We start from the raw sequence: 26,121 nt of genomic DNA, 5'->3' as shown, positions 1-26,121 counted from the left end.
GTCTCTTTTTAACATACCTTAAGTACAATGTAAAGTAAGAGACAAAAGAGTAACGGTGCAATAACACTAAGACTATCTGGATTATAATAATGACTAACAAATTATTCGTATTTCTTACAAAGATTTTTTTTTAAATTTAAATTAACAAGTAATATCAAAGCATTTTTAAATTGACGCGTTTAATGTAAACGTGCATAATCAAACATATTGCTAATGAATTTTACATGACTTTAACGGTTGGTTAAATTTTTAAGCCATTGAGTTCTGTCTTAAATTGTAAAAAAGCAAGTCTTGTACAAAAATTTTACTTTGTAACCTTAATACCTCATATAGAGAAGCGGGGTTATGTTTACAACCTTGCAACAAGAGAAGTATTGACCAAGAGTCTTCAGCGCGCGACTCACATTCCTGCAGGTTCGACTTCCGGGCTATGCATCAATTGATTTTCAGTATATGTGCGCATTTAACACTCTGTCGTGCGGTAAAGGAAAATAACGTGAGGAAAACGTCGTAGACACAAAAAGTCTACTATTACAAAAAAAAGCAGACACAGCAATCTGAGAGCCGGTTTTTACAACATAACGCCATTTTTTTCTTTTGCTGCCATTAAAAATATTAAGAAATTGCAAGTTAAATATATCGTAATTCTAAAGTCTCGAGGAACAATACTAACGTAGTAAAAACTTCTACGGCGTAGAACTGCTAAACTAGCTGGTAATTGTCTACTTATGGTGTTGCAGAGTCTATAAGTTAGGGAAATATTCGTAACCCCCGAAAAATAATCACTTTATAATGGTTAAACATATATATTGTGCACTTCAATACAATTATAAGAGAGAGCTTAACATAACGTCGTTAATATTGAGATATTTTTTCGGGATATTGAAAAATAAAACTTACGAAAATAATATTGGTACTGAAGACTTCTGGAGGATGGAGTACTGGTACTGTACAGTAGTCGAACTTGTGAACTTCTAAAACATCAACAAATGGTTAGAATAGTTATTTAACTAAGTTGTTGCTGCAATCCAGCTAGGATAAATTTTGGTAAGGATACATATTTTTTGCTATAATTTATAAGTAGGTACACGTCGAGGACGAGAATCCTTATTTTTACGCCTTTGGAAGTTTTTAACATTAAATGATTATGAATTATATAACAATACATGATTATGAATTATGATTTAAATAAGTTACCTTAACTCCAAAGCAGCTGCAGAGATAATTACTTCTACTTAATGTTAACCTCAAACTATAGTATGATCCACCGTTTGTCTAACCTTTAGTTTATTAACGCCATCTATTCGGTTATAGATACAATAACAATTAAAGGTAACATTTTAATACAATGAAATGCAAGATAAATATATAGATGGCACTAATCTAAAAAATATGTATTTCAATTCTATCTAAAAATCTCTAGTTTAAAGTTCATTTAAATCGAACGACATACAATTATCAATTATATTATTATTTATTTATATAAACAACATACAATAAACTTTTGATATAGACGCGTTATTCGAGTCTAAAAACTCATTATTGTTAACTATTTTATTGTGATAGCGACACCTTTTGTACTGAGTTGAAATCACAATCAATCAAAATGATTTCATTCCTTCATTAATTCACGTCATTAACGTAGAGGGCGTTTTCAGAATATTGTTTACGAATTCATATTTTATTATAGGGTAGCACCCTATATTCTTTTCTAAAAGTCTATTACCGAAAATCTAATGTAAAAACATAAAACCCGTCAGCGTGAAGCGATTTTGTCTTACAATGTTGAAATTCACTTTTAACTGATTTTCTCAATCACCTCTTGAAACATTAATAATATTACGTATTTAATATTTAAAAAGTTCTAAAAAATAATTTAAAATGATCTAGCCATTCAATTGATAGTGACTATATGAAGATTCGAGTGAAAATTTGAGCTAAATAAAAGTAAAATTTGCTTAGTAAGTTAAAGCTTGAGTAGTTATTAGTCGATCAATAAAAATTGATAGATAGTGTTTTGTAGTAAAAATATTTATTTAAATCGTCTTTTACATTATTTTCTAAAAAATAGATGTATTTATAAAATAAAAGGCACAAACAATCGCCTTCTTAAAATAAATCTTATCGTGTTATAAAACAGTTTAACACTAAAATGTCCACAAACATACAATAAAATCTAGGCTTTAGTAAAATATTTAAATCACAATAGCCACGACGATTTCGTGTTTCAAATTTGTACAAGTCTTATTTTAAATGCGTAAATTATAACTTAATCTAGCAGGCGTTTAAACTAAGCATCGCAATGCTGGAATGTAATGAAATTTGCATTGGCACTTAGTTGCTCCGAAAGAGTATTAAGTAAAACTTGGTCCTAGAATTCGTTGGTTTACAGTATTATAAATAGACAATTGGGGCAATTTCCATTAGCAGTGGGAATTAGTTGTTGTTGTTAAGCTGGGGCCTTAGAGGGAGGCATCCTTCGACCCAGAAGTTGGGCCTCTGCATCATAGTCTGCCACAAACTAACTTCTTTACCGACGCTATCCATCCAGTTAACACTTGCCCCCATGTAGGTTCCTGTAAGGAAATTTATTTTAAGATTTTACCTCTTCACATGCCAAACCCACTCTGTGATTGTCAACTACGAGCTTTCTATATATAAATCTAAAATTTCGAATTGTTTTTATAAGGGCATCAATATGAATATGTAGAAAATATGTTATGACATTATAGTTGATTTTGTTATCTATGGTCATTATTTAGTCTCAATCACAACGCAAAACATAATTTAATTGATATTTTAATAAAAAAAATCTAAATGTTTACTTCTGAACAACATTTTACAACAATTCATTATAATGATTGATGATTGAATGATGATGAGGAACCCTTTTAAGTAAAAATATACCTGTGTCAGGGTTCTCAGCTCCTCCATAACAAACTTAATAGTAAATTTAAACTTTAAAAACTATTTTAGGTTTTTCAACTGTTCACCATTCCTCGTGCAGGAGAGAGTGAATGAAATGTGTATATATTTGTTGAGTGGTTTGAGGAGCATCTCCCTTAATTCTATTTTTAAACTATGGACGGTGAGCGGGGAGATATTAAGCAGCCTATTTAACCTATTATACATATAATCTGCCTGCATATTTCGTCTGGCGAAGTCAGTCGTTACGGTCTGGCCGAGGTGCTTTGGTGGTGTGCTTTTAAAATTACACTTAACATATAGTTAAAGCTTTAGTTATATTGTAGATGGATTTAGCAGCTTAACCTCTTTCTAATCTAATATATATTATAGTTTTATTTGATTAATTTTTAAATTAGCTGGCATACTAAAACTGTCAATGGAGGAAAGAAGTTTGTAATAACCTGTTCCTAGTGAGAGCCTAATAGCACCCATGAAGTCATTTGAGGCCAGCCGGTCTCGGTCCCACAAACTGAGTTCCAGGGCCCGGGAGGCCACATCCTGTAGAGTGAGGCCGCGGTATGTAAAGGTGTGTTCCCATCGTGGGTTTAATGTCCGTCGGGCCACGCCTGTCTTTTGTTTCGCGAGACGTCCACGCTCTGGTAGCAAATAGCTGTAAAAATGTTACAAAACTATTACTTTCTATGAACGTACTAATGTTGTATATATGTACTTTATTAATGAATTTCTAAAGGCTATGGATACACTGCTCATTAAATGGTATATTAATTAAAACATAATTAATTTACATTAGAGAGTAAAAAAATATTTACAATTAAACATTTCATTAAAAACATGACTCGTGAAAAGCATACTTATAGAACAGTGATGTTATTAAAACTAATAAATAGCAAATATACATACTTGATGTATTCTTGTGTATCGAGGCAAGTAAATGAGAATTTTACTTTATTATAAAGTATTTTGTTATAAACACACATTTAAAAGAAAATACATTTAAGAAATTAAATTTTAACACTTTTTGATTAAAATATTGCCTTTTGTTTGCGTTTTCTTCTAAATTATGACCTTTGTCATGATGAATAATTTCTTTGTACTATATGATGAGTTTATTAGTCTTTAAAATAATTATTTCAAAGGCACAACAATAATAATATGCAGCAATGAATCATCAATATAATACTAAATACTAATGGTTATGATAAAATTTTAATATTTACATACAAGTTTTATTGTAAGCATCAAAAAGTCCTGTTTTTTAAGCGGCTAAAAGAATAAAGATACCATTATACATATCACGCAGTCATTAGTTTTAATAGGTGTTATCAATTTCTCGGAAATTTGATTTAAAAATTATTTTATAGATTTCTATTTTTTCCTTATTTCTGAATGCCAATAGAATATTTCATTATTAGGTTTCATAGAACCTTATTTTATAAATAAAATTGATAACAAAAATTACTACAAACAAAAAAAAGCTACCTTTTGCAAAAAACATCTGTCAGTCCACTGGGTTTGGTAGCTACGAGATTCTTAGCTTCCTTTACAAGTACATGTAGAGTTCCTTTGCCCCTTGCAGTTGTCTCTTGTAACTCAAACTTCAACCCTATGATGATGTCACCTCGGGTGCCTTGCTGTTCATCAAACTGTTCCGTCTGAAATTCAATTATAATCTATTTAATGTCTACGCTAAAAACTCCTAAAAAATTGTAACTAAATTGTATGTAAACTTGTTAATTATATAACGTTAAAGCGATGTATTTAAATTCTTAAAGTATAGAAAGATAATTGTATATTTGATTGTTGATACGGGAAGTGATATGTTAAGACATTCATGGCAGACCATTTAAAGCGACTTAAAGAGATTGTGAGTATTTATATTTTCTTTTGTCATTTTTACATTTTTATACCAATCCTATTCGAAATCGGAAGTTCATGCTATAGTTCTCATCACGACCATCTACGCTCTCCTTAACGACATTACGCAGGCGCAATTTTAACCGTCCGTAACTCACCCTCTCATGCAGGCGGTACCACATAGGCGCGGGGTCGTCGAACACGACGTCGGCCAGTGGCAGAGAGACCTCCCCGAGGAAGTCGTTCCGGCCGAACATGTCCGCATGCCACACGCTCAGCCACAGTGTCCTCGAGGACAGCGAGGCGAGCGGTTGCGCGAACGAGAGGGTCTCCTCGAACACGGGGTTCAGGGTGTTCTTCTTCACCTTCGTCTTCCTCTTGCCAGCTTTCGACTTGTCCGGCAACAAGTACACCTGGAAATTGTTTGGGAATATTTAGAATGATTGGTCTAAGACTATAAACGCCATTAACATACTAAAATCGAAAAAAAGAAGATTTTTTGACGTTGTTTGTTCGATGACGCATTTTTGTATTATTTCTTCGATAAAACTAATCTTCGATTTTATCTAGTTTCATCGCCTAAGAAATTTATATGTACATTATCATAATCTAAATATATTTATTGTATATCTAAACACTGTGCGTGATAATTAAAAATAATTATATTATAATATAATATAGATAAATCAATGGCGCCACAACCTTTTTAGGTATGGGTCTCACATTTCTGTATCTGTTTCATGATCATTTATTAATCGAATAGGCAAGAAGCAGCGTTCTGTGCCTGACGCACGCCGTCGACTTTTTGGGTCTAAGGCAAGCCGGTTTCCTCACGATGTTTTCCTTCACCGTTCGAGCTAATGTTAAATGCGCACATAGAAATAAAATCCATTGGTGCACAGCCGGGGATCGAACCTACGACTGAAGACACTAAGCCAACACCAGTCTTAATATATATATATATAAATCTCCCGTCACGAAGTTTGTCCGCGATGGACTCCTAAACTACTTAACCGATTTTAAATTAAATTCGCACACCGTTCCAACTTAAGAGAAAGGATAGCTTAGATCTTTAATTATAGTCGCAATTTTATTTTATAGCAAATTATTAGTATATAATTAATTGACAGTCACAATTATCTGTTACTACTGTGACGATAATACAGTGAAATTATTCTTTCGTGTCACAGTATTAAGGCTAACTAAAACCACATTAAGGAGAAACAAAGTTCGCGGGGGCAGCTAGTATATTATAAAATAAAGAATTTTAAATTAACTACAATTACTTGGGAACAAATAAATTCAAAAGTAACGGCTAAAAAAATTATACATCATGAATATGTTATTGAAAGCTTGGTCAACCATAATCGTCAGAGATTACAACATCATGATACGGTCTGTTCCTATCAACACATGTGTGGGACAGGTACCTACATAGAAAATATTTTTATTAAACTATTACAAAAAATGCTTGTTCTGACTGAATATCCTACATTATCAACCTAATGGGACCTTTTCCTTCTAATTGTCAATGATAATTGCTACATAGGACAATGCCTATTGTGTTTCCAGATGAGAATTAAGTATTGTCTCACCAATAAAATGTAATATAAGATAAATGTACCTATACTAATGCCTGACCAACTAAGTCACAAAACAAAAGGAGACTTTTTTTTAATAAATAGGTTTCTACTTATATTTTTAACTTTCGAACATACCTTGACATAAGGATCAGACCGATTCCGTTTGACATCTATGGGGGCGAGATCACGACATCTCTTCACTCCAACTTCCAAAGCACCTAATCTGTAATTGTATAGAAGAGAAAACTGGACTTCTCCTTTCACAGTCACACTTCCACGTAGACCTTCTCCAGCACCCGAGTAGACGGATGCCATGGATTCAGAACGATTCTGGAAAAACATATTTTAGACTTTAGATTCAATAATATAACGATGCATGTAGTATGTATATTATAGCTGGTGATTTAAAATTATTAGAAACTTAAAAAGCCTGAATACGTCATGCTTTGTCTCCTTTATTCATTTCTTAAGTAACACAAGAGTGATAAGGACAAGGTTTTCGAGACTTGTGCTTAGGTAAAAAGTTGTACAAACGATGAAAATAAAGTAAAGTTAAATGTCGGTGTTGACAAAAATTTATTACTTCTACGCGTGCATGCAAATGCTTCGAATTTTTTACTAAATATCGCTGCATCGAATAAGCGAATGACAATAAATATACCTTAAAGAATATTATAGAAGATAATTAATAAATACCATTAGTAGCCACGCAATGGATATATTAGAAATCCAATCAGCGAAATTATAAATAAACTAATCAACTCCCACTCGTACTGTAATGACTAACTTCAATATTGTATCTGGCTTATACATTCGCATTGGTTTTTGTTTAACCTGACCGTCATTTGATACCAGTTACTGTCAATTGCTATAACATAATTTTTTAATTGTATACATTGTTTACGTTGCTACATGATGAGGTTTTTAAATACACATGTCTTTAACGTATTACAAAAAGGAAACGATCTGTTATTGATCCTAATACAAGATATATATATACATATTTTTTTGTTTGCTTTTTAAATTTTGGAATTGGTTGAAGTCAAATGTTCGAGACAACTATAATATATTAAAAAAAGCGAAACTAATAAGTAATAATTAATTTTAGTTGAAATACTTATAAACTTTTGATCTTAAATCATTGGTTATACTGTCAAACATAATATACATCGGTGTGGACTCATTTTGATTTTTTATAAAAAAAAATAATATATATGTCGCAGCCAACTCGCTTAGTTAGCCGTTCAATTAATAGCCTAGCCTAATTAATAGCTTGCACTAGCGGCCTGAAAGATGTTCAGCCAGTTGATGAGACCGCTAGACAAATAACTTGGATCAATGACGTTTCATTACTTGCCTAGCCTGTTGACTGTTAATTTAAATGTTATTCCATTTCTGTCACTCTCAAACTCGAAACGAAACTCTTCAAACTGTCAATATGACGTCGGCAAACCACAAATTTGATGGTGTTTTCCAAAGTTTCATAAAAAACAACAAGGAGTTGTTGAGTGTAGTGACAATTGATGAGTGTAGTGACAACGTGAATTTGACTTAAGCAGTTTAATTTTGAAATAAATATTTTTTTATGTCATATGTTTCATCTTGTTTATTTCTGCCAAATAATGACTCTATCGTACGAATGGCATTGGCCAGTCCGTTTATTAAATGTTGTAACAAACGCTACAGCTGAATATCTTTCAGGCCGTTAGTTAAACGGCGCTATTAAGTGAAAAGGCTAGGCTGTTAATTGAATGGCTTAAGCTAGTTGGTTGCGACAATTATATATGGCTGATTGTGCGGATTTTATAATTAATCGAACCAATTGTTCCACTATCTTAGCATTAAAACGTATTCATTATTATTTTTAAATAGTATTTTATTTTTACATTAGTTTTAAAAAGTAAACTAGACCCAATGAGTCAAATAAAAACAATTGATTGAAAACAGTTAAAAAATTTAAGAAATATACATTCTATCACCTCATACAAATTTAAACACCGGTCACATCTCAAGACTGGGGACTTGGGGGACTGACATTGACCGAGTTATTTAATTTATTTGAAAAGTTATATGAACTTCTAACAAGAATATAAAGAAACTTCAACGACGTTACGTAACATAAACGTCGTATCTAATTATGCGGAAGTCAAGTTTGTATTTTTTATACTAGTTAATATAATGTAATAAAATTATTCAAACACTACGTACCTGTTAAAACCAAATCAATTTAAATATAACGGATAACTTTAATCCATAAACGAGACTTGGCACTATCTAATACGTATTTGACATACGGGAATCACATATAAGTTGAGTTCCAGAAAAGAGACTTAGCAAGAACTATGGCCCCGTAATCCCATACGTCTGCCATACAGGTTCATACTTAGGGCGAGTTCCAAAAACGAGACTTTTGAATCTTACCTAAGGTACCGTATTCGTAGCTACTGTCACAAACATGTTACGAGAAAAAAAGGATCAACTAATAAGGAATAACTATTTTGACAGCGTTTGAAAATTGACGTTCATCTTGAGTTTAGAACGAACAAAATAAATGTAATTAAATCCAATGACATTGACTGAAAAATTACGTCGTATTAAGCTCTGTGCAAATCATTAGTATTCAGGATAAACAAAGTTTATCTTAAATTTTAATTACTAATTAAATCAATTATTACTCCAATTATTTATGTTTAAATATAATTAGTTATTAAAAAATGCGGTTTTTGTATGTCATAATTTATAAATCTTTAAAAAATTCCCACAGCTAATCATTACGCAATACATAAACGTAGACGTTTATGGTTATAGAAAAGACAATTATTGTTTGGTAATATATACAAAGTTATTTTAAATTTACGAACTGGTTTCCGTGAATTCGCCACAGACCGTTCGGATACGCATCAGACCGACATTTTGCAAACTCAGTTATTCGCAGGCCATGGCGTAAGACATTGCCCCTAATACAATACAATGGCCACTGCGCGGTTTCAAAAACAATACCTAACGATTACAGTTATTCGCAATATGAAAACAAAGAGTCCCTACACCAAAGGCCGAAATATATAAACTTTAGAATTTAAATGCTTGGCATTATATCAAGGAATAAGGCTTTCTTATGTGTGAACAATTGATTCTTATGTTTAAGCTGGGTGTAGCTGATGCGTGATGGCGGTCTTTTTATCGCATGCAAATTTGACAGGACACGGAAGAGTATTTTAGTTAATTTGTTACAATAAGACGAATGTAGCTACATTTATAGGGGAGTTGAGTGTAAAATAGATATCTCATTATATTTTATCACAGCCATAACATAATTGACAGAAAATGACTCATGTCTTTAATTAAATCAGTGTTAGACTGTGTAAGTTTATAAGTGTCAAGCTTGGCTCTCGAGATTTATATTGAATTGACCTTTTGGCGACAAATTTAGAAAGGATTTACCTGCTTTTATATTTGCATACCTGTAGTCCGCTCCTGTTGAGTGAAAACCTGTCTCTATCAGCATCATGTGGCAAGGGTGAGCTGGACCTTCTTGGCAGGGTTGCATGGCTAGGAGACAGGTTGTCCGACATGTATACTTCATCTGAAACAAATAACAGCGTTACTGTTTGTATTAAAAAGTTCAGTTCATGCAAATATAGGCTTTCGGCATAAAAATAATTAAGTTTTTTATCGGTTAAATAAAGTATCGTATGGCGTGCAATCGATCCTTTGTTTAGTATTTATAAATATGCAATATATTTAATTAATTATGTATTCATAGTTTTTACGTTTTAATTATTTATCTTTGTGTAAAATATGCGGTGATGTTAGAAAAAAAATGTTCTAATTAGAGTAATTGTGTGAAGGCAAAAAGGCAAATAAAACATTGCTAAACAAATAGACGTGGAGCTATTGTACAGTTCTAAGAAAAGTGCATGCGTGCACTGTGAAATGAAAACAGATTTCTTGGTACCGTCCGTCTGCAATTCAAGCCACTCATCACGTTTTACGTATCGACATTTTTTGCCCCTGGTAAGGGAATTGTCACACCACTCCAATGATTTTAAAAACGAATCACGATACGCCAGAATTTCGCGAATGAATGAAGCTTTCTCACCAGTGCGAAGGGTACTGCAATTGCTGTTACTTCCAGAATCATTTCGAGATTCTGGAACACCGAGTTCAGTAAATTGCTTTTCTTTGTAGCGTTCGTGACTAGCGTTTTGCTCTGATGACAACAATAATTTTGTTGTTGAATTCAAAGATATCGTTTCACCATCGTTAATTTTAGTTATTTTTATGCTTGGCTGTGGTGAGGTGTTACTTATGTTCCTTTTAAGAGTATAACTTTTTTTCACATGGCCGACTAAAGACGAATTTGGATCATCTAAAGGAGACTCATACACTTGATAACTAGGTATACAGCAAGGAAAACAGCACTCCAAACACTTTTGCAAACATGTTTTCTTATTTGGATCTACATATTCACTTGTACTAATCTTGTAAATATTCACTGGTTCGTAATGATTTATCGAGATATTTGAATTCGGTATAGTTCTCCGTATTGAAGTGTAACCCGGGGGTGGCGAAGGTATTAACGCCATTGTTAAAATTCTACTGTGACACGCGTCTAAAACGATATAACATTTATTTTTAGTTATCACATTTCCTGTTGCGTACCGAGTCCAGTGCACAATGCTACCAATATTACCATATACTACACTACTCAGCCATTAGTAAACCAGGCTATTGAGGTATGTCCTGAGCAATTACGTTAATTAACACGATGCGCACGACCACAGCAGGACATTACTATTTTTTATTGAATATGGAGAAGTATTTTGTTCCTATTTTTTTGTAACTATTTAAAATAAAGAATATTACTAGGTACCTTCTACACTGTAAGCCCGAGCTGGCAATGTCGCTGTACTCCATCTTATTGACTTAGGTGATTTTTTATGGACAAGATTCATGTCTCCTCCAACTGAAGATGAAGGCATTTTCAATATTTTCTTTTCTACTTTATTAAGAGCCGGAAGAGATGTTTTAAATTGATCTTGAATGCTTAACTTTCGAAGTTCTTCCGTCAGTTTATCAACGTTATTTTCTTCATTTTCTGCTACATCTTGAACTGTAGCTACTGACCCAGCATATCCTGATTCAGAGCCATTAGAGCTTGTATTATCTGCTCTTTCTTTTATCACTAATTCTTCGTTTTCATTACCGAGACTGCTTTCAATATTTGAAGACTTTATGACTTTTTCTCGCTCATAATCTGATGATACAGAAGATGTATTTTCTTTTGGAGTAGATGTCTCGATCTGAACTTTATGTAACACTTTAACCTCATCAGATTCTTTACCTTCACTTATGCTAAAGCTGCTATCATCCCGTCTGGAGTCTTTAGAAGTGTCTAATATGTGCTGCGGTGATGCAGGAGACTGACTTCTACTTAACGACAATAATGATAAATTACTTATAGTTTCAACATCAGGGTATTTATTTTCTATAGAAGATTTATTGTTCGCAGATGCTCCCGAAGAATCTAGTGATTGGGATGATCTATACTTTGTTACATCTTCTGCAGAAGAAGAACTAGGCGTTCTATCAATTTGAGCTATAATTTTTCGTTTAATTGGTTTCACGGGTTGCAAATTCTTTTCGCTTCGAGACTGATTGAGTTTGTTTCTCGCCATAGCAAGACTCACCTTAGCTGCCGCAGTAGAATGGGACTCAATAGCCTTTTGTTTTTGTAAAGATAATTTTTTTCTTAATATTTCTTGTGAATCCATACTTCTTATAATACTTTTTACTTTCGTTTCAGGTTGTTTACTTTTTGTTTCAAAAGATTTTGTGTTTTTATCCTTTACTAAATGTTTCTCTGCCATTTGTTTATACTTTACAGGGTCGGCTTTTTTGCCAATTCTTTCGTCAATTTTTTTGGTCACAACATAATGATCTCCAACTTTTTGCTTTAATGATACAGCCTTTGGTCTACTTATTTCGGCTGCCAAAAAAGAGTACAACTTTAATTTTTCCCTCTGCTCTTCTCTAATCTTTGGCAGAGGGATCGGTTGAACACTGTCCTCGTTGTCACCATCTTCAGATGAAAAACAATTCCAGCAACTCACATCCGGTTCACTTCTATTATTGTCACTTTTCCTTACACCTTCTAAACTCATTTTAAAGTTTTTATGCACCACACATATAATAGAATTTAATTATATATTAGCATCAGCCCCGCCGGCTGGCATCAGACTAAAGGTTTTTCAACCGGTTTCTACATTAAATAACGAAGTCTTGGGGCATGTATATTAATGAATATTAAACGACATATAATATAGCTGTTCAAATATTTAAGTTAAAAAGGTTATGCAATATTAAGAACGTCCATCTAGAATACGCCTCGTACATTTTGTAAACACGTTGATAACGTCCTTAGGAGCTTAACATATGAAAACATATAAGTTTAAAACCAGTTCCAATTAATTATTGTACACGAACAATCTAGTGAACTTGTGAAGGATAAATTAAATAACGTAGCGATTAATTCTTGACACAATACACAACCCATTAAGGCCAACGCAAGAATAATATTATATTTTTGAAATAAGCTTCTTCCTTCTTAGCCTCCTTGAAATCGTTTTTCTAAATGTTGCTGCGTACAACTAAAAATATTATTTTTTATTAAAACACAGATACAAGGTCACTGCGTAGGTGATTTGTTTTTAAATAATGATAGCTATTTAAGAGTAAGCTGTGCTACAAATATTTATAAGGTAATATAATTACAACAAACGCTGAATGGTTTTTCATATTAAGTACCAAAAATATTTTTTATCTGTAAAGAAATATCTATAGTAAGAGTGCTGACAAGCGAGATTAATTGTGTAGGTCATGGGTGCAAAGATCAACACCAGGATTCGAGAATTGACTTTTGACAATAGAATAGATAAATTTCAGATGGTTGGTGAACCGTGGTTCGTTTTCAAATGCGTTATGACGTATGAAGTGTATTTTGGGAAAAACAGATTCGCACACAATAGGCACTGTTTTAGGTTAGACATAACTATGTCATGGTCAATAATTACAACACTAAATACACACGGTTGTGCAACAAACAAGTATCGATGGATAGAATTACTTTACAATATCTTGTATACATTTTGCTATTGATACTTAATATAGAGGCACTAGTCCATTAAAGTTTCCCATGGCCAAATTTAAAAAATTCCGATACTGATAATTTTTTATCGTCAAATCTAAAGTTTGCGTCAAAAGCGTCTTTATTAAATTTAAAAACTCCCTAATGATTTTTTATAAAACATGGTAGAAAGGAGCAGTAGGCTCATACTCGACACAGACGGCTCGAGAGTGCGTTGCCGGCGTTTGAGAATTACAGGGATTACGCTCTTATCTTAAGGCGCCTTAAGTCGACAACAAAAATTATGTCCTATGCCTTCACATGACCATAATTAAGACAAATAATAGTCTTATCATTCCGATTCCAAGTCCATCAAACAAGTGGTATTTTATATGGAATGCTTTCAGTGGTTATGGCGCAATGACTTTGTGTTATTTTCGCGTCTATTGAATAAGAAACAGTTACATATTACACATTAACGTCAAAGGGAAAAAGTAATAATTTATCAATTAACTACTATATCTTCGACCTTGATCAAACGTATTAGCTTAATACATTTAAATAAACTTCTTATGTGGAGAATTTATGGAAATAATCAACAAGGTCTTGTCTACATTAGTGGGATTTCAAAATAGATAAAAAACGTCCAAACTGTGTTACGCTAAAATACACCTGTTGCGTATGGTTAACCCGGTGTCAGTGTTGTTAATGTGATACATGAGTCACGTTCAAATATTAATTGCTGCAAACAGGGATGTTTACATCCGAATTCGACGTGTATTCAGATTTATCTTTTGTTTTTTATTTATATATGTCTATTATTTTGCAGGCAACTATTTTTTTATAGAACAGGGGGCAAACTGCCAGGAGGCGCATCTGATGTTAAGTCATATGAACATCGTCGATGCCAGTGGGCTCGCGAGAGTGTGGCCGGCATTTAAGAATTGGTACGCTCTTTTCCTAAAGACGGAAGGTAGCCAGGAAGGAGCCTTATTCGAATTGGTGTTCATAATCAACCTACTTAGTAATTCTAATACATCTATAAAAACTAACGTCGCCACAGCTTAAACAATATAATTCGCGTGAAACATAACCTATGGCATATTTAAAAAGGAAACAATCTAAATTCGAATTTTAAAAATAGAATAGTAGCCATCACTTTGACAATTGACCACGAGTCAACGTTCTACGTTAGTTAGTTTACTTAAGCGCCATCTACAACAATGCAAGCAATAAGCATTGTCAATAGATTACGCAGATTACTAACTATGTTGCCATTGTTTTGCAAGTCTCACAGTTTCAACTCTCGCTAATGTGATATTCAATCAATCATTAAAGCCGTGACCTACAAATAGCAGTACTATCTACACTTTTTATGTGTCTAATATATCTCATTTTTGTGATTATTTACGGACAAAATCATTGTAATAAGTGAATATTCAAAGTTTCATTTTATCTGCCTGGGTATAGACAGATTTTTGTAAATCTACATAAATATAGCAACCATTGTATATGACGTTTTTGTTTTTAAATATAGTAGCATATATATATATATACAAAGGTTTTTATTAAAAACATAATTAAATTTTCCCTTACTTATTCTCTTATGCAAATGTTGAATTCCCTTAACGGTATCATTACATTCACTGTGTTTGTAAACTTAACGACATTTTAATTGTTACTGTTCCACAAATGTCTTATGCGATGTAGAATGTAACAACATGTTGTGAAATATTTTGTAATTAATCTCATACAAATCTCAATCCAATTGCGCTAGCTCAGTCCTTTACTGCGTCACTCATTTAGTTAACAATAAAATGCGCTAACTTATTGACAGTTACATCATCATTTTTGACATTAATAATAATATAATGTTTGTTTATATGAACTGTTCTTATTATTAATTTCTTATATTTTAGGTCAACCACGTTGTACTGTAAATTTCCATTAGTTATATCCTAAAAATCAGTGTTGGCCTAGTTGCTAAAGCGTCGACCTACATCCCTGAGTCGTATATTTGAATCTGTGCACCAATGGAGGTTCCTTGCTATGTATCCAAGTGCTCCTATATTGCAGGCAAACATCGTGGGAGTCGAACTACATATCATTAACCCAAATATCAAAAGATAAAAGACTAATCACCGACTTGCCTATTGAAATAATAGTATGCAATCTGAAGCCAATATAGGGTTATAGCGGCACTGGATTATTTTATTATTATTATCTTAAAACATGACCCACGTGACTTGTGCTATGCGTATCATTTTCAAATAATGAGCGCAATTCACGCACAGATCACTGTTACGCAGCTCGGTACAGCTGCATTGGCTTGTTTATACGAAACTGAACAGACGTGTTGAATACCAGAGACAAATTGTAACATATAAAGAAAGTATTAGAACATGTTTTAGAAAAGAGACCATTTACGAAAAGCATGTATGGCTATTATCTCATAAATAAAGTAATAAAATCTTCTTTATTTGTAATAAAATGCTTTATTCATACTGATGTTTACACATTTCTACGTTTGTTTTCTTTAGGTTTACTTTCGCGTACTAGGTTTCAATTCGAAACGATTGTATGATCCCAGGGCCACTAGATCCGTATATTTGTTGGGAAATCTTAAATTTTACCGTTCATCCGTAGATTTGATGCAATAATTTCAATTTAAAAATGTAATATTGTGAACCAATTTTATTGTTTTTACTAAAGCACTCTTCTGTCTCTTATCAACAGCGTAAAAATTAAACAAGAAGAGACGAAAGAGTACTTTAGTTAGAACATATTTGGTTTTTATGAACAAGAGACTATGTTTATGTTAAACTCACCAAAAAGTACTTCAAAATATATTTGAAAAATCTATCGCAATATGTTTTAATATAAGGTGGGCGTGATTGATCAATAAAAATGTTATCTTATTCCGGTTAAACCTAGAGCCTGTATTGGCCAAATATTGTGCAATCTATCTACGTGCTCCAAGATCGCTAAGTCAGGTAAACTCGGTCAAACTTGATACCTTTAACCACGCAACATATATACGTATAGGTAACCTCCGACAAAAACGTGAGTTCCATTTTTTTAGCTCTGAGTTGGCAAAACGTAGTTTTCTAATTTTAAAAAACGTAACAAAAGTGACATTATATCAAAGGAAGGAATAATTGTTACGAAAATCGTTTCATAAATTTTTGCATGAATTACTCGGCAAGTGTAATAGATAATGCAATGATGTGATCATGATGCATGCTAATGTAAAACAGTCAGGAATTAAAAATTATAAAGAATCTACAATGTATTTAAGAAATATTTCCGCATGAAGTTGTAGGTAACGACTTCACTTCAACTATGAGCCGAACATTGCTTATTGTCGATGTATTTGTCGATTGTACAACATTAAGCATATAGAAACTAATGTTTAAGCAGCGCTATGTGCCTGTATTTAGAACTAAACGGAAGTCGACCCAATATTATTCTACATGAAACCAATATTTTCACTTGCTTATTACGCATATTATGTGTATATTTAATTGTATCAGGAAGACGGAAACGAGAAATAGTACGTCCGAGTTTAAGTCAACGCACTATAATCGTAGGCTAACGAACGCACTTAATGGGTTTCAGAAATACTTTATAATACGAACAATTCTTTGCAATTTCATCACAAAGTACAAACTAACTGTACTTTAAGGAATGTGGCGTAAATAATTCAAACTTCGAAGAATGAATGTCACACTAAATTACTTGCTAAGGAATTAGAGGGTGAACACATTTCGTATATGTCGTTACACAGATGTTTATTTAATGTTGACAAATGTGTTCGCAATATAAAAAAATGCTCAGTTCTACACTGCACTGATTAGGGTAAATTTAGTGTTAGTATTTATTTATTTAAACATTTCACACAAGTAAATAAATTACATGAAGCCAACAATTTTGGCTGAGTGAAACGTGCGGTCTTATCGCTTATAAGCGATGTCTTCCAAGTGCATCATAGAGATGAACGTAAGACAGAAGTGGGAACCATAAATAATAATAAAGTTTGTGAGAGGCTAGTGCCTCTAATAGAAGTCCTGTGGTAACAGGTCAGCAAATACATTACATATCTTTTTTTATAAATTCACGCTCATAATATTTTTTTACGATATTCTTTATATTAATAAAACTTGTATAACAGGTTAAAGACCACATTTCTTTTTTAAGTAAATGGTAAAACACAACACGGTCAAAACTTAACCGGTTCTAATGACAATTTGAATTTTATATTTTTATTTATTTATTGTATAAGTGTTCTTAATATAAAGGAAGTTGATGTGGTGGAAACACAAACTGTGCACAGTTTTTCTATCCACCAGGACGTCGAACATAATTAAATCATTAACACACATATATATATACTAAGGCCAGTGACATATTAACTGTAAATTTATAACAATCAAACCATTCAAACGATTAAAATTGCACGTAAAACGTCATAAACAAATCTAAACACTGACGCGCCATAGATAACTAATACTATTAACATTACCATTAATACATACCTAAATAATAAGTAGTAAGGAGGATATACAAAGTAAAATGAAACATTTTAGTGTTGTACTGTACCTGTAGCATTAATACATAATAATATGAACATTGTTTTAAGCAACATCGCATCGTCGATTTTAGAGATCACCTCATATTTTTCTCCTAGCCCTGAAAAGGTACTTAGAAAGTAAGAAACAAAGAAACATAGTTTTTAATGGAATACCAGACTGGATATGACTCGAGAAAGTCATCTAGACGTGTCTGCATTCGTGTTTCCCATGACGATAGAAAGTTGAACAATCTGCAGCCATTTTTAATTGCTTTTGTAATTTACGTAATGCACTGTCGTACAATTTATAAAATTATATGCAAGGCATGTAGAACTGATGTGCAATTTGAACTTGTAATTTGGTGTTCCATATTTGAATGCTACTGTGTTACACATATATATCACAAGTTTGGAAGACTAATTAGTATTTTGAGCCTGTTTGAAAAGACAATATTTCTAAGAGCAGAATCTACGAAGATACAGATTATAAATACATGAAATTATTTGAGGAAAAGACTTCTACAAAGATTGTTTAATATTTAACATGTAAATGTGATATACGTGAACAAACATAATGTAACCGGAAAGCAATACAAAACAGGTTAAGGTAGCAAAAGTGAAACAGTTGCACAAGTACGCTCCAGTGTTTGACTAGAAAATTTACTGAGATAAGGTTAATGACACGCTTTGCGATGGAAAAAATCTCTATGACTTGAGAATAGACAATCTAGTAGCCTAGAATCGAACATTCAGGAACCTACCGACGCGAAATGACATTCTGAGCCTTATACAAAATAATAAATTACCATTAACAAAAATTACACTTTTATAATGCATATTTAATTTAATATTTGTAGATCTTAATCTAGTTCAGTATTATTTTTTTCTCTTACATTTGTAATGTTTTCCTTTAAATGTTGTATAGATTTGTCATTGCACATATTGTATTTTTTTGTATGTGTGTGTTCTGTGTAGGTGTATGAATGTGTTTCGTCAGTGTGCCTTTTTAATATTAATAAATAATACTAGATTGTATGCACTTTACCTACGCCATGATGGCGGTTACGTACAATGTTAGGCAATCTTAAAAACTATTTATGTTCGGTGTAGTTTCTTCAATATCTGTAGCGCTGTGACTTTGGGAGCTCGATTGATATATCTATCGTATTGAGATATTTGTATAATCAATTTAAAAATTCATAAGTAAGGAATCTCACAAATAAGCTAGGAAGTCGAATCTGTTACGGAATGAACTCATCCGTATTACGTCATATGGACAGCCTCTACTAGTCGACCTCGATAAATATGTTCTTGCCCGAGCTTTTACCTAGTTTTAAATACTGTTAAACTACACTTGAGAAGTTGAGGGCTATAAGTTAAGACTACGTCAAAGAAGTAAATGATTGATAGGAAATAGAGTCAGTGTAAAGGTTTTGTTTCATTGGTCGAAAGGTGGAATGACGAATCCTGTCGCGTGTTCGTGATTGGCTTATAAATGTAAGCCAACCAAAGTGCGCCATAGTTTAGTCTTTGTTTAAAACTAGGTCTTTAGACATATTTGCATTATTTCTTGTGGGTTACACATAAATTTCAGACAGATGATTCTTGACATTTGACTTATTTACGAATCTAAATTGTCAGTGACAGATTTTTGATATTGAAAGTAAGGTCTCCCACTACGGTACGGTTATTATGGTTAGAGATTTTCATTCAATAACTTAACGTCAGCCCAGCTATTATGATAGATTACATGAGTATGTACCGGCGACCTTTCTATCCTATGAATTGCGCACCGTTGACATTTCGAAAATTTTGCAAGAAACGTGACATGCCTCAATTGCTCGACTATTGACACTCATATTTCTTGTTGCACTACTGTTTACACTAATTTCATGACTTGATCGATGGTATAATGATGGCCCATATGTGAGCGGATGCGGGCATTCGTCTAGTGAGTACTTAAGATTTTAAACTGGTAGTCTAGATAGTAGGCACATTACTATACTAGGCTCAGAACCACTTTAAAACTCCCATATAATTCATGTAATTCTTCCGAGATTTCGAAGTTTGATGTATGTGGGAAAGATTAGACACAACCTATTGACGTCCACGCCCATATACTGGATGCATTAGTTGAAAGAGAATCTAAAGATCAGTGCACGAGTTTCAGCAACGACCGTATTAAATTACTGTATGTTGTCAAATATTATTAAATAGTAGTTCAATATTGACAACATACATATGCGTGATAACGTGGACAAAAAATGCTCTCACTCACAAACTGTGCCTTGAATTTCTAAACTGCATCAGCGGCACAAGTCGTGAATAGCTTATTGGTTCTCATAATGCAAATTGTACAATGAAAGTATTTAATATCATTAAGGCATCGCACAATTGATAGTAAAAAAATGAATAAGTTTTTAAGTGTGGGAAATACAAATTATACGACATCGTACTTTCACATTTTAACTATCTGCAATTAAACGGTTGGTCATTGTTAATGCTTTTAACTAAGATAACTTTCTCGAGTTTTAAATTACGATACATTTTACCACTTGCAATATATGTATATAATTTTAAAGTAGAGAAACCTTCTTTAATACACTTTTCATATACATCAGGAGGCAAAATGAAGGCACGAGAGTGCGTCGCCGGCGTTTTAAGAAATGGTACGCCTTGCGTAACTAATAGAAATTATGTATTGATATAGAGGTGCTTTATTGCTATATCACAATAGGCCCACAATATTTCTTTTATATTAAAATGAAACTTAAAGTTTAAAGCATAAAAACGCTCATCTGTATAAATAAAAATAAATCGCCAAAATATGTTGCTAAGCTCAAAACTCGAAGACGGCTTAGACCCAGTTTTTATTCCGGAAACGTAAACAATCACTCGCATAGCAAAATATCCCGTATGTATCTAATAAGAAGGTTGGCTACGTAAAAAAACATATTAAGCCGAAACGATGTGCGCGGGGGCAGATAATTCGACGTTTGAAATGCTTTTCAGCAATCGTGGCCAGCGAAAAGTTGCTGCCTCATATTGGCACAGAATGAAGTGTATAAAGTTGTGTATTACTCGGGTAAAATACAGATTATATTTTATTTTATTCGAAATGTTTTGTTTTATTTTTACATGCTATGATAGTCAACCCGTTTTTGTATAAATATCCGACTTATTATAACTTAAGCGACCTTTGATATTAGTTATGCAGCTTTATAAGGTCACCATAACGTCAACGTTTCTGACTTGTGACTCGTGGCCTTCATATTTATAGCGGACACAAAGCGATTGAGATCCATATCCTTGTAACAATATAATGATTTTTACACAATTTCGTGCTAACCTCAAAATTTTCTGGTAAATAATATTTATTGCCAAAAGGGCACATTTCTACATGCATGTACGTCAGTCTTATATTGCAATGTATGTTGACGAATAAGGTTGTAGGAGATAGTTAAGCACTTCTTTCGACCCGGAATATCGAAATCCGGTTCGGAGCTTTTGAAAGGCATTACGTTATGACCCGAAATCAAAATACTATGCCAAGTACCTTGTTTCAATTACGTGTTAAAGACCACGATGCAATATCTTATGTCATTTCAATAGCCTTGCGCGGTCAAGACCGAATTGCTTCTGTTGACTATTATTATTACGACTAAACTGTGAAAAGTTCTTAGACGATTTATGATTTAATTTGTACATAAATCTGGTTGGCACTTTAACGCGTTTAATGTTTTTAAATTATAGGAATATTGTGGGCCTATGGGGGTTGATTTAAGAACTAATCCACCTAAATAAAGAACTCATGTAGCTGGTATTGCTTAAGTATCTACTGGTACAATGTATACCCTACAATTGGTTTGGATGTCGTAAGATCTACATATAGATATAGATAGACATATATTATATTAAGAAAGTATAACAAGTGTTCTTGATGTAGTTCTTTATTTAGCTGCTTTATTTATTGTCACATGGGTAATGGAAAAATATATGCAACGCTAACTTAACCTACAGTAATGAAGACCACGACGAGATTCATGACCAATAAAATTCGTCTTAAATAGGTATGCAGAATTGTTGTTATCAATATAATAAGAAATGTTAAATATTAACAATGGTAGTCAAGTATTTGTAGGACTACGCATAAATGCCGCTATTTACGAAGGAATGACGAACAAAGAAAATGGTGAATGAACAGTTTGGTCTACTTTTTAAGTCAGGTTGATCGGAAAGGCGTGACGATTTAGAAATAGACGCATTTTGAATACATTGTAGTACGTGTCTATGAATAGGTTGAGGAAATTCTATATTATTCGCACATTTCGCAATGGGCTACTTGACAAAATTTTAAAAACATTATATTATACTACAGACACAAATTGATATTCAAAATGTCTTTAGTCCACAACAAGTTACATTGTTTTAGCAGATATTAGAGCCCCTGAACAGAGTCTAGGGAACAGGTACTCCGCTCTTCCAACGGGAGCGGAAGTATACTATACTTTATATAGTATGTTTGTAACAATTGTTACATACTCTATATAAAGAAAAATAGAATGCTAATGGTCTGTTTTACAATGTACGGATAAGTTCTACATAAGTTCCAAATAAGCTATTTATCACGCATATCGCATCACGACTGTCAGATAGCGCTACTCGTCACATAAAGTCAATCATAAGCTATGAGTCCGGTTCCTTATTCGGAACTTTTATTTTCCAAATAATTTATGTGTTGCATAGCTATTTGGTACTTTATCCATACATTGTGAAACAGACTCTAAGACTACTCAAATCAAGATACAGGTTTACATGGCTTAGACATTTGTACATACCAGAAGTGAATGACTGATAATGTAGGAAAGGGATGGATGGGATGGAAGGTGGGGAGTGCTTGTGTAAAAGAGTGTAAGTACATTGTGGAAATAAAAAAATGGTTAAATTATTCGGTTATTAGTAATTGAGTTTCTTCATAGTTTAGTGCACTTGTTAATTATTGTTTTATTTTCGTTTAATAACTTAGGGTAAATATTAAGGATCCTATTAAGTTTATTGGCTGACTTGATAGATAAGGAAATTGCTGTGAGAATTTAGTTTTACATTGAGGTTAGTACACACTAGGACCTTCCTATGCCTTGATGAAATGACACCGTTTAAAAAGACGGACATATTAAAAAAGATATCGAAGGTCACCACGAATTTAGAAATTTCACGTAAGACTGGTAAGTATGGTACTCCATTTCATGGTTCATGCAAGAAGGAGTTATGTTCAGTTTTTTTTTTTAATATAATATCGCAAGAGTTTTATTACCAACGTACCCTAAATATTTATGATCATGTACACTACTTTGCATTCAAATTTAAGCCATATCATTTAAGCGACTTACAAAAGAAAATTGTAGTAAAACTTTAACTTCAATTTTCCAAAAAAATTAAAGTTGCACTTATCACCTTCATCCACCATAATTAAAAGCGTAAATAAAATGTTAACAATCATCGCACACTTAAAGCCAATATGAGCCTTTTAGTTGCTACCACACTCACAAATTGTAATTTAACATTCTCGATAATGTCCAATAACATAAGTGTCACTTAGATTTACGAATTCTTCAATAAGTCAAGGTAGTTTTTTTATCCAGCGTCGCAACCCCACTACCTCTATAGTTATAACTTCATGCTTTAAACCCAGCTTCAAAGGAATTATTTCATTTTACATATATTTGAACATATCCAACAATACAACAACCGCCACTGAATTTAACTAGCTTTATGAATTTTAAATAAACATACGTAATATTAAGAGCCCGTCAAACAATTCTCGAGACAAGATTGCGTCGCGCAAGTCCGATATACCATGCATGTAAACTCGTAAACAAACTTTAAGTTTTTTACGTGTTAATTATAAAATTACACATAAACTGTAAAAACTGTTTACGACGACATCGTTTGGAACATACCGGTTATATTGACCAAAATCAAAGTTCTCTGTGGGAAAAGTATAAAGGCCTGTTTCACTTTGATTAGTGATTAGTGCAGGTGATAAATGCATTTGATTAGATGGCTGTGTAGTAACGTGATTAGAAGCGAGTTCTATTATTTTTGCGAGTGAAGCGCGACTATTTCCACTATACACCTGCACTAATCATCCTCCAGTGATTAGTAATTCACTTCCATTCGCACTAATCAAAGTAAATATAGGCCTTTAGGCAGGTACTAATAACAACGTCATCGTATGTTTCGTCTATCGGTTTTTACGACCAAATATTAGTAGTCCCTTCATTGTCATTATAATAGATTATTACTGTAATATTATTAATTCATACAAAATCAGTCTCCCACAAAATTAAATTCTAAGACTGTGTTAGTATTAGATAGGCGAAGACAATATTTACAAGTTTTGTGTCATGTAACTGACGTATGAAAATCAATATTTTTAAACAGTAATTTTTGATAAATTAATAATTATTTATAAGTTATTTTACTCTATACTTTAAAATAGTAATACAATTGTATTATTCGTAAGTTAACTTACCGTAATATACCTAAACGTCTGCTGCTAAGCATTCGAAACGTGTATTGTTAATAAAATAATAACATCGCACTTTCAGTTAAAATTGCTTTCATTAAATAATACATAGCTAATTAATTACTTAACTTTAAATGTTATATTATTTCATTATTGTTTTAATATATGTAACATATATCTTGACTTTGTTTTCACTTACGGCAAGATGACGTCAGTTACAACTAGACATTTTTTCGTCATTGCGGTAATTAATGTGTGAATAATTTAGTAATAAAGTATTGAAACTGAGTGAAGGTAACTGTGTCATGGCAATTTCCTTCCGGTGTTTATAATTTCCGTAGTTTGTATTCAATATGAAAGCATACTTTAGTTGGGAAATTAAATATAATGTTTGAGAACAAAAGAACAGCGGAACAGAACAGAATTGAACTAGGTATGTATGCAAAAATTAAATGAATTTAAGAAAACAGTCTCACTTAAAAATGCCTTATTGGATGGTGGTGCTTACAATGGGTATCGCCAAGCACCCTAAATATCAGGCATTCATAGAAGAAGCACTGTGTATATTTATCGAAACATATCATATTTATATAAAAATATATACACTAATTTACTTTGATAGTAGCAATTTCATATTGCAAATGTTTTAAGTCTATTGTCCAAATACTTTTAATAAAAATAATAATCAATAAATCCGCTTCTCGTTGAAGATAAGGCTCAATTGTTTTATCCTTCTCAGTTTTTTTGAGAGACGGTGGTGTACTATCATTGTATTAGCCCACAAAAACTGTCCGTATAAATTTTTATGTTTTTCAAATCTCTGTTCAGCATTTGCGCTTCGTTCTATTTAAATTTATTGTAATATGTAGTTTTAGTCTGCACGACAAACTGCTACGATACTATGTAGTGAGGAATGTTTTGGTACTTTTAGTATAAAAAAAGGCTTTACATACTATACATACATAATTTGAGCTTACCTTGTAGACTTGGTGCGGACGCTGGAGCAGCTGGAGGTGGTTGTTGAGGTGTAGGTAGCGGTCGTCTTCTCCTAGGTGCATGAAGACCAGGAGCCGACGCTGCTCTGGTGGCTGTTCTGAAGCCTGGGGCCCGATACCTGGCGGACTTCACAGGCCCTACAGGGGCTGCGGTAGCCCCGTTTATCGATGGCAGTCGTGGTAGCGACCCTGCCCTTTGCTCCTCTTCAGACTGTTGGAAAATATCATATTTGAACTAAGGTTGTATGAAATAACAATACTTAACAAACAAACAGGGGAAATGTGAAAGGACTTGTTGGAACAACTTTAAAACTTTTTGTTTGATTAGAAATTACACTTTTCTAACTGTTACAAGTTGCAGATAGTATTACCGCTCCTTCATTACTTTACTTTACAATTTGGTTTTAATCGTTGGAGTTGTCGAGAAAGCCTTTCAACCGATTAATATAAAGGATTTTTAGTAATTTAAAATTCGATATTTTTTTCAGTGTGGTTTAAGCTTCCAGCACGTGTGCATGTTTTCGTAAATGTATATG

General features: G+C 32.9%; 1 protein-coding gene across 4 annotated transcripts in view; it reads right to left on the bottom strand.

The window, feature by feature from the left end:
- Positions 1-2,094: 2,094 nt before the first annotated feature.
- Positions 2,095-26,121, bottom strand: part of LOC123715005 — a 60,717-nt gene continuing 36,690 nt past the window's right edge. For 2 of the 4 annotated variants that reach the window (XM_045669768.1, XM_045669778.1), the window contains exons 4-10: positions 25,568-25,796; positions 9,827-9,948; positions 6,501-6,695; positions 4,941-5,195; positions 4,408-4,580; positions 3,369-3,577; positions 2,095-2,576 (exon numbers count right to left, since the gene is read on the bottom strand). In XM_045669768.1, coding sequence (XP_045525724.1) covers positions 2,437-2,576; positions 3,369-3,577; positions 4,408-4,580; positions 4,941-5,195; positions 6,501-6,695; positions 9,827-9,948; positions 25,568-25,796 — 1,323 coding nt within the window. In that variant the 3' untranslated portion in view covers positions 2,095-2,436. The remainder of the gene's footprint in view (positions 2,577-3,368; positions 3,578-4,407; positions 4,581-4,940; positions 5,196-6,500; positions 6,696-9,826; positions 9,949-25,567; positions 25,797-26,121) is intronic. The other 2 variants (XM_045669786.1, XM_045669796.1) reach the window with 1 other exon arrangement.

This window comes from Pieris brassicae, chromosome 1 (assembly GCF_905147105.1).
Source record: "Pieris brassicae chromosome 1, ilPieBrab1.1, whole genome shotgun sequence".
NCBI lineage: Eukaryota > Metazoa > Arthropoda > Insecta > Lepidoptera > Pieridae > Pieris > Pieris brassicae.
The sequence above is the reverse complement of the archived record's forward strand: the minus strand, read 5'-3'. Positions and strand labels throughout refer to the sequence as shown.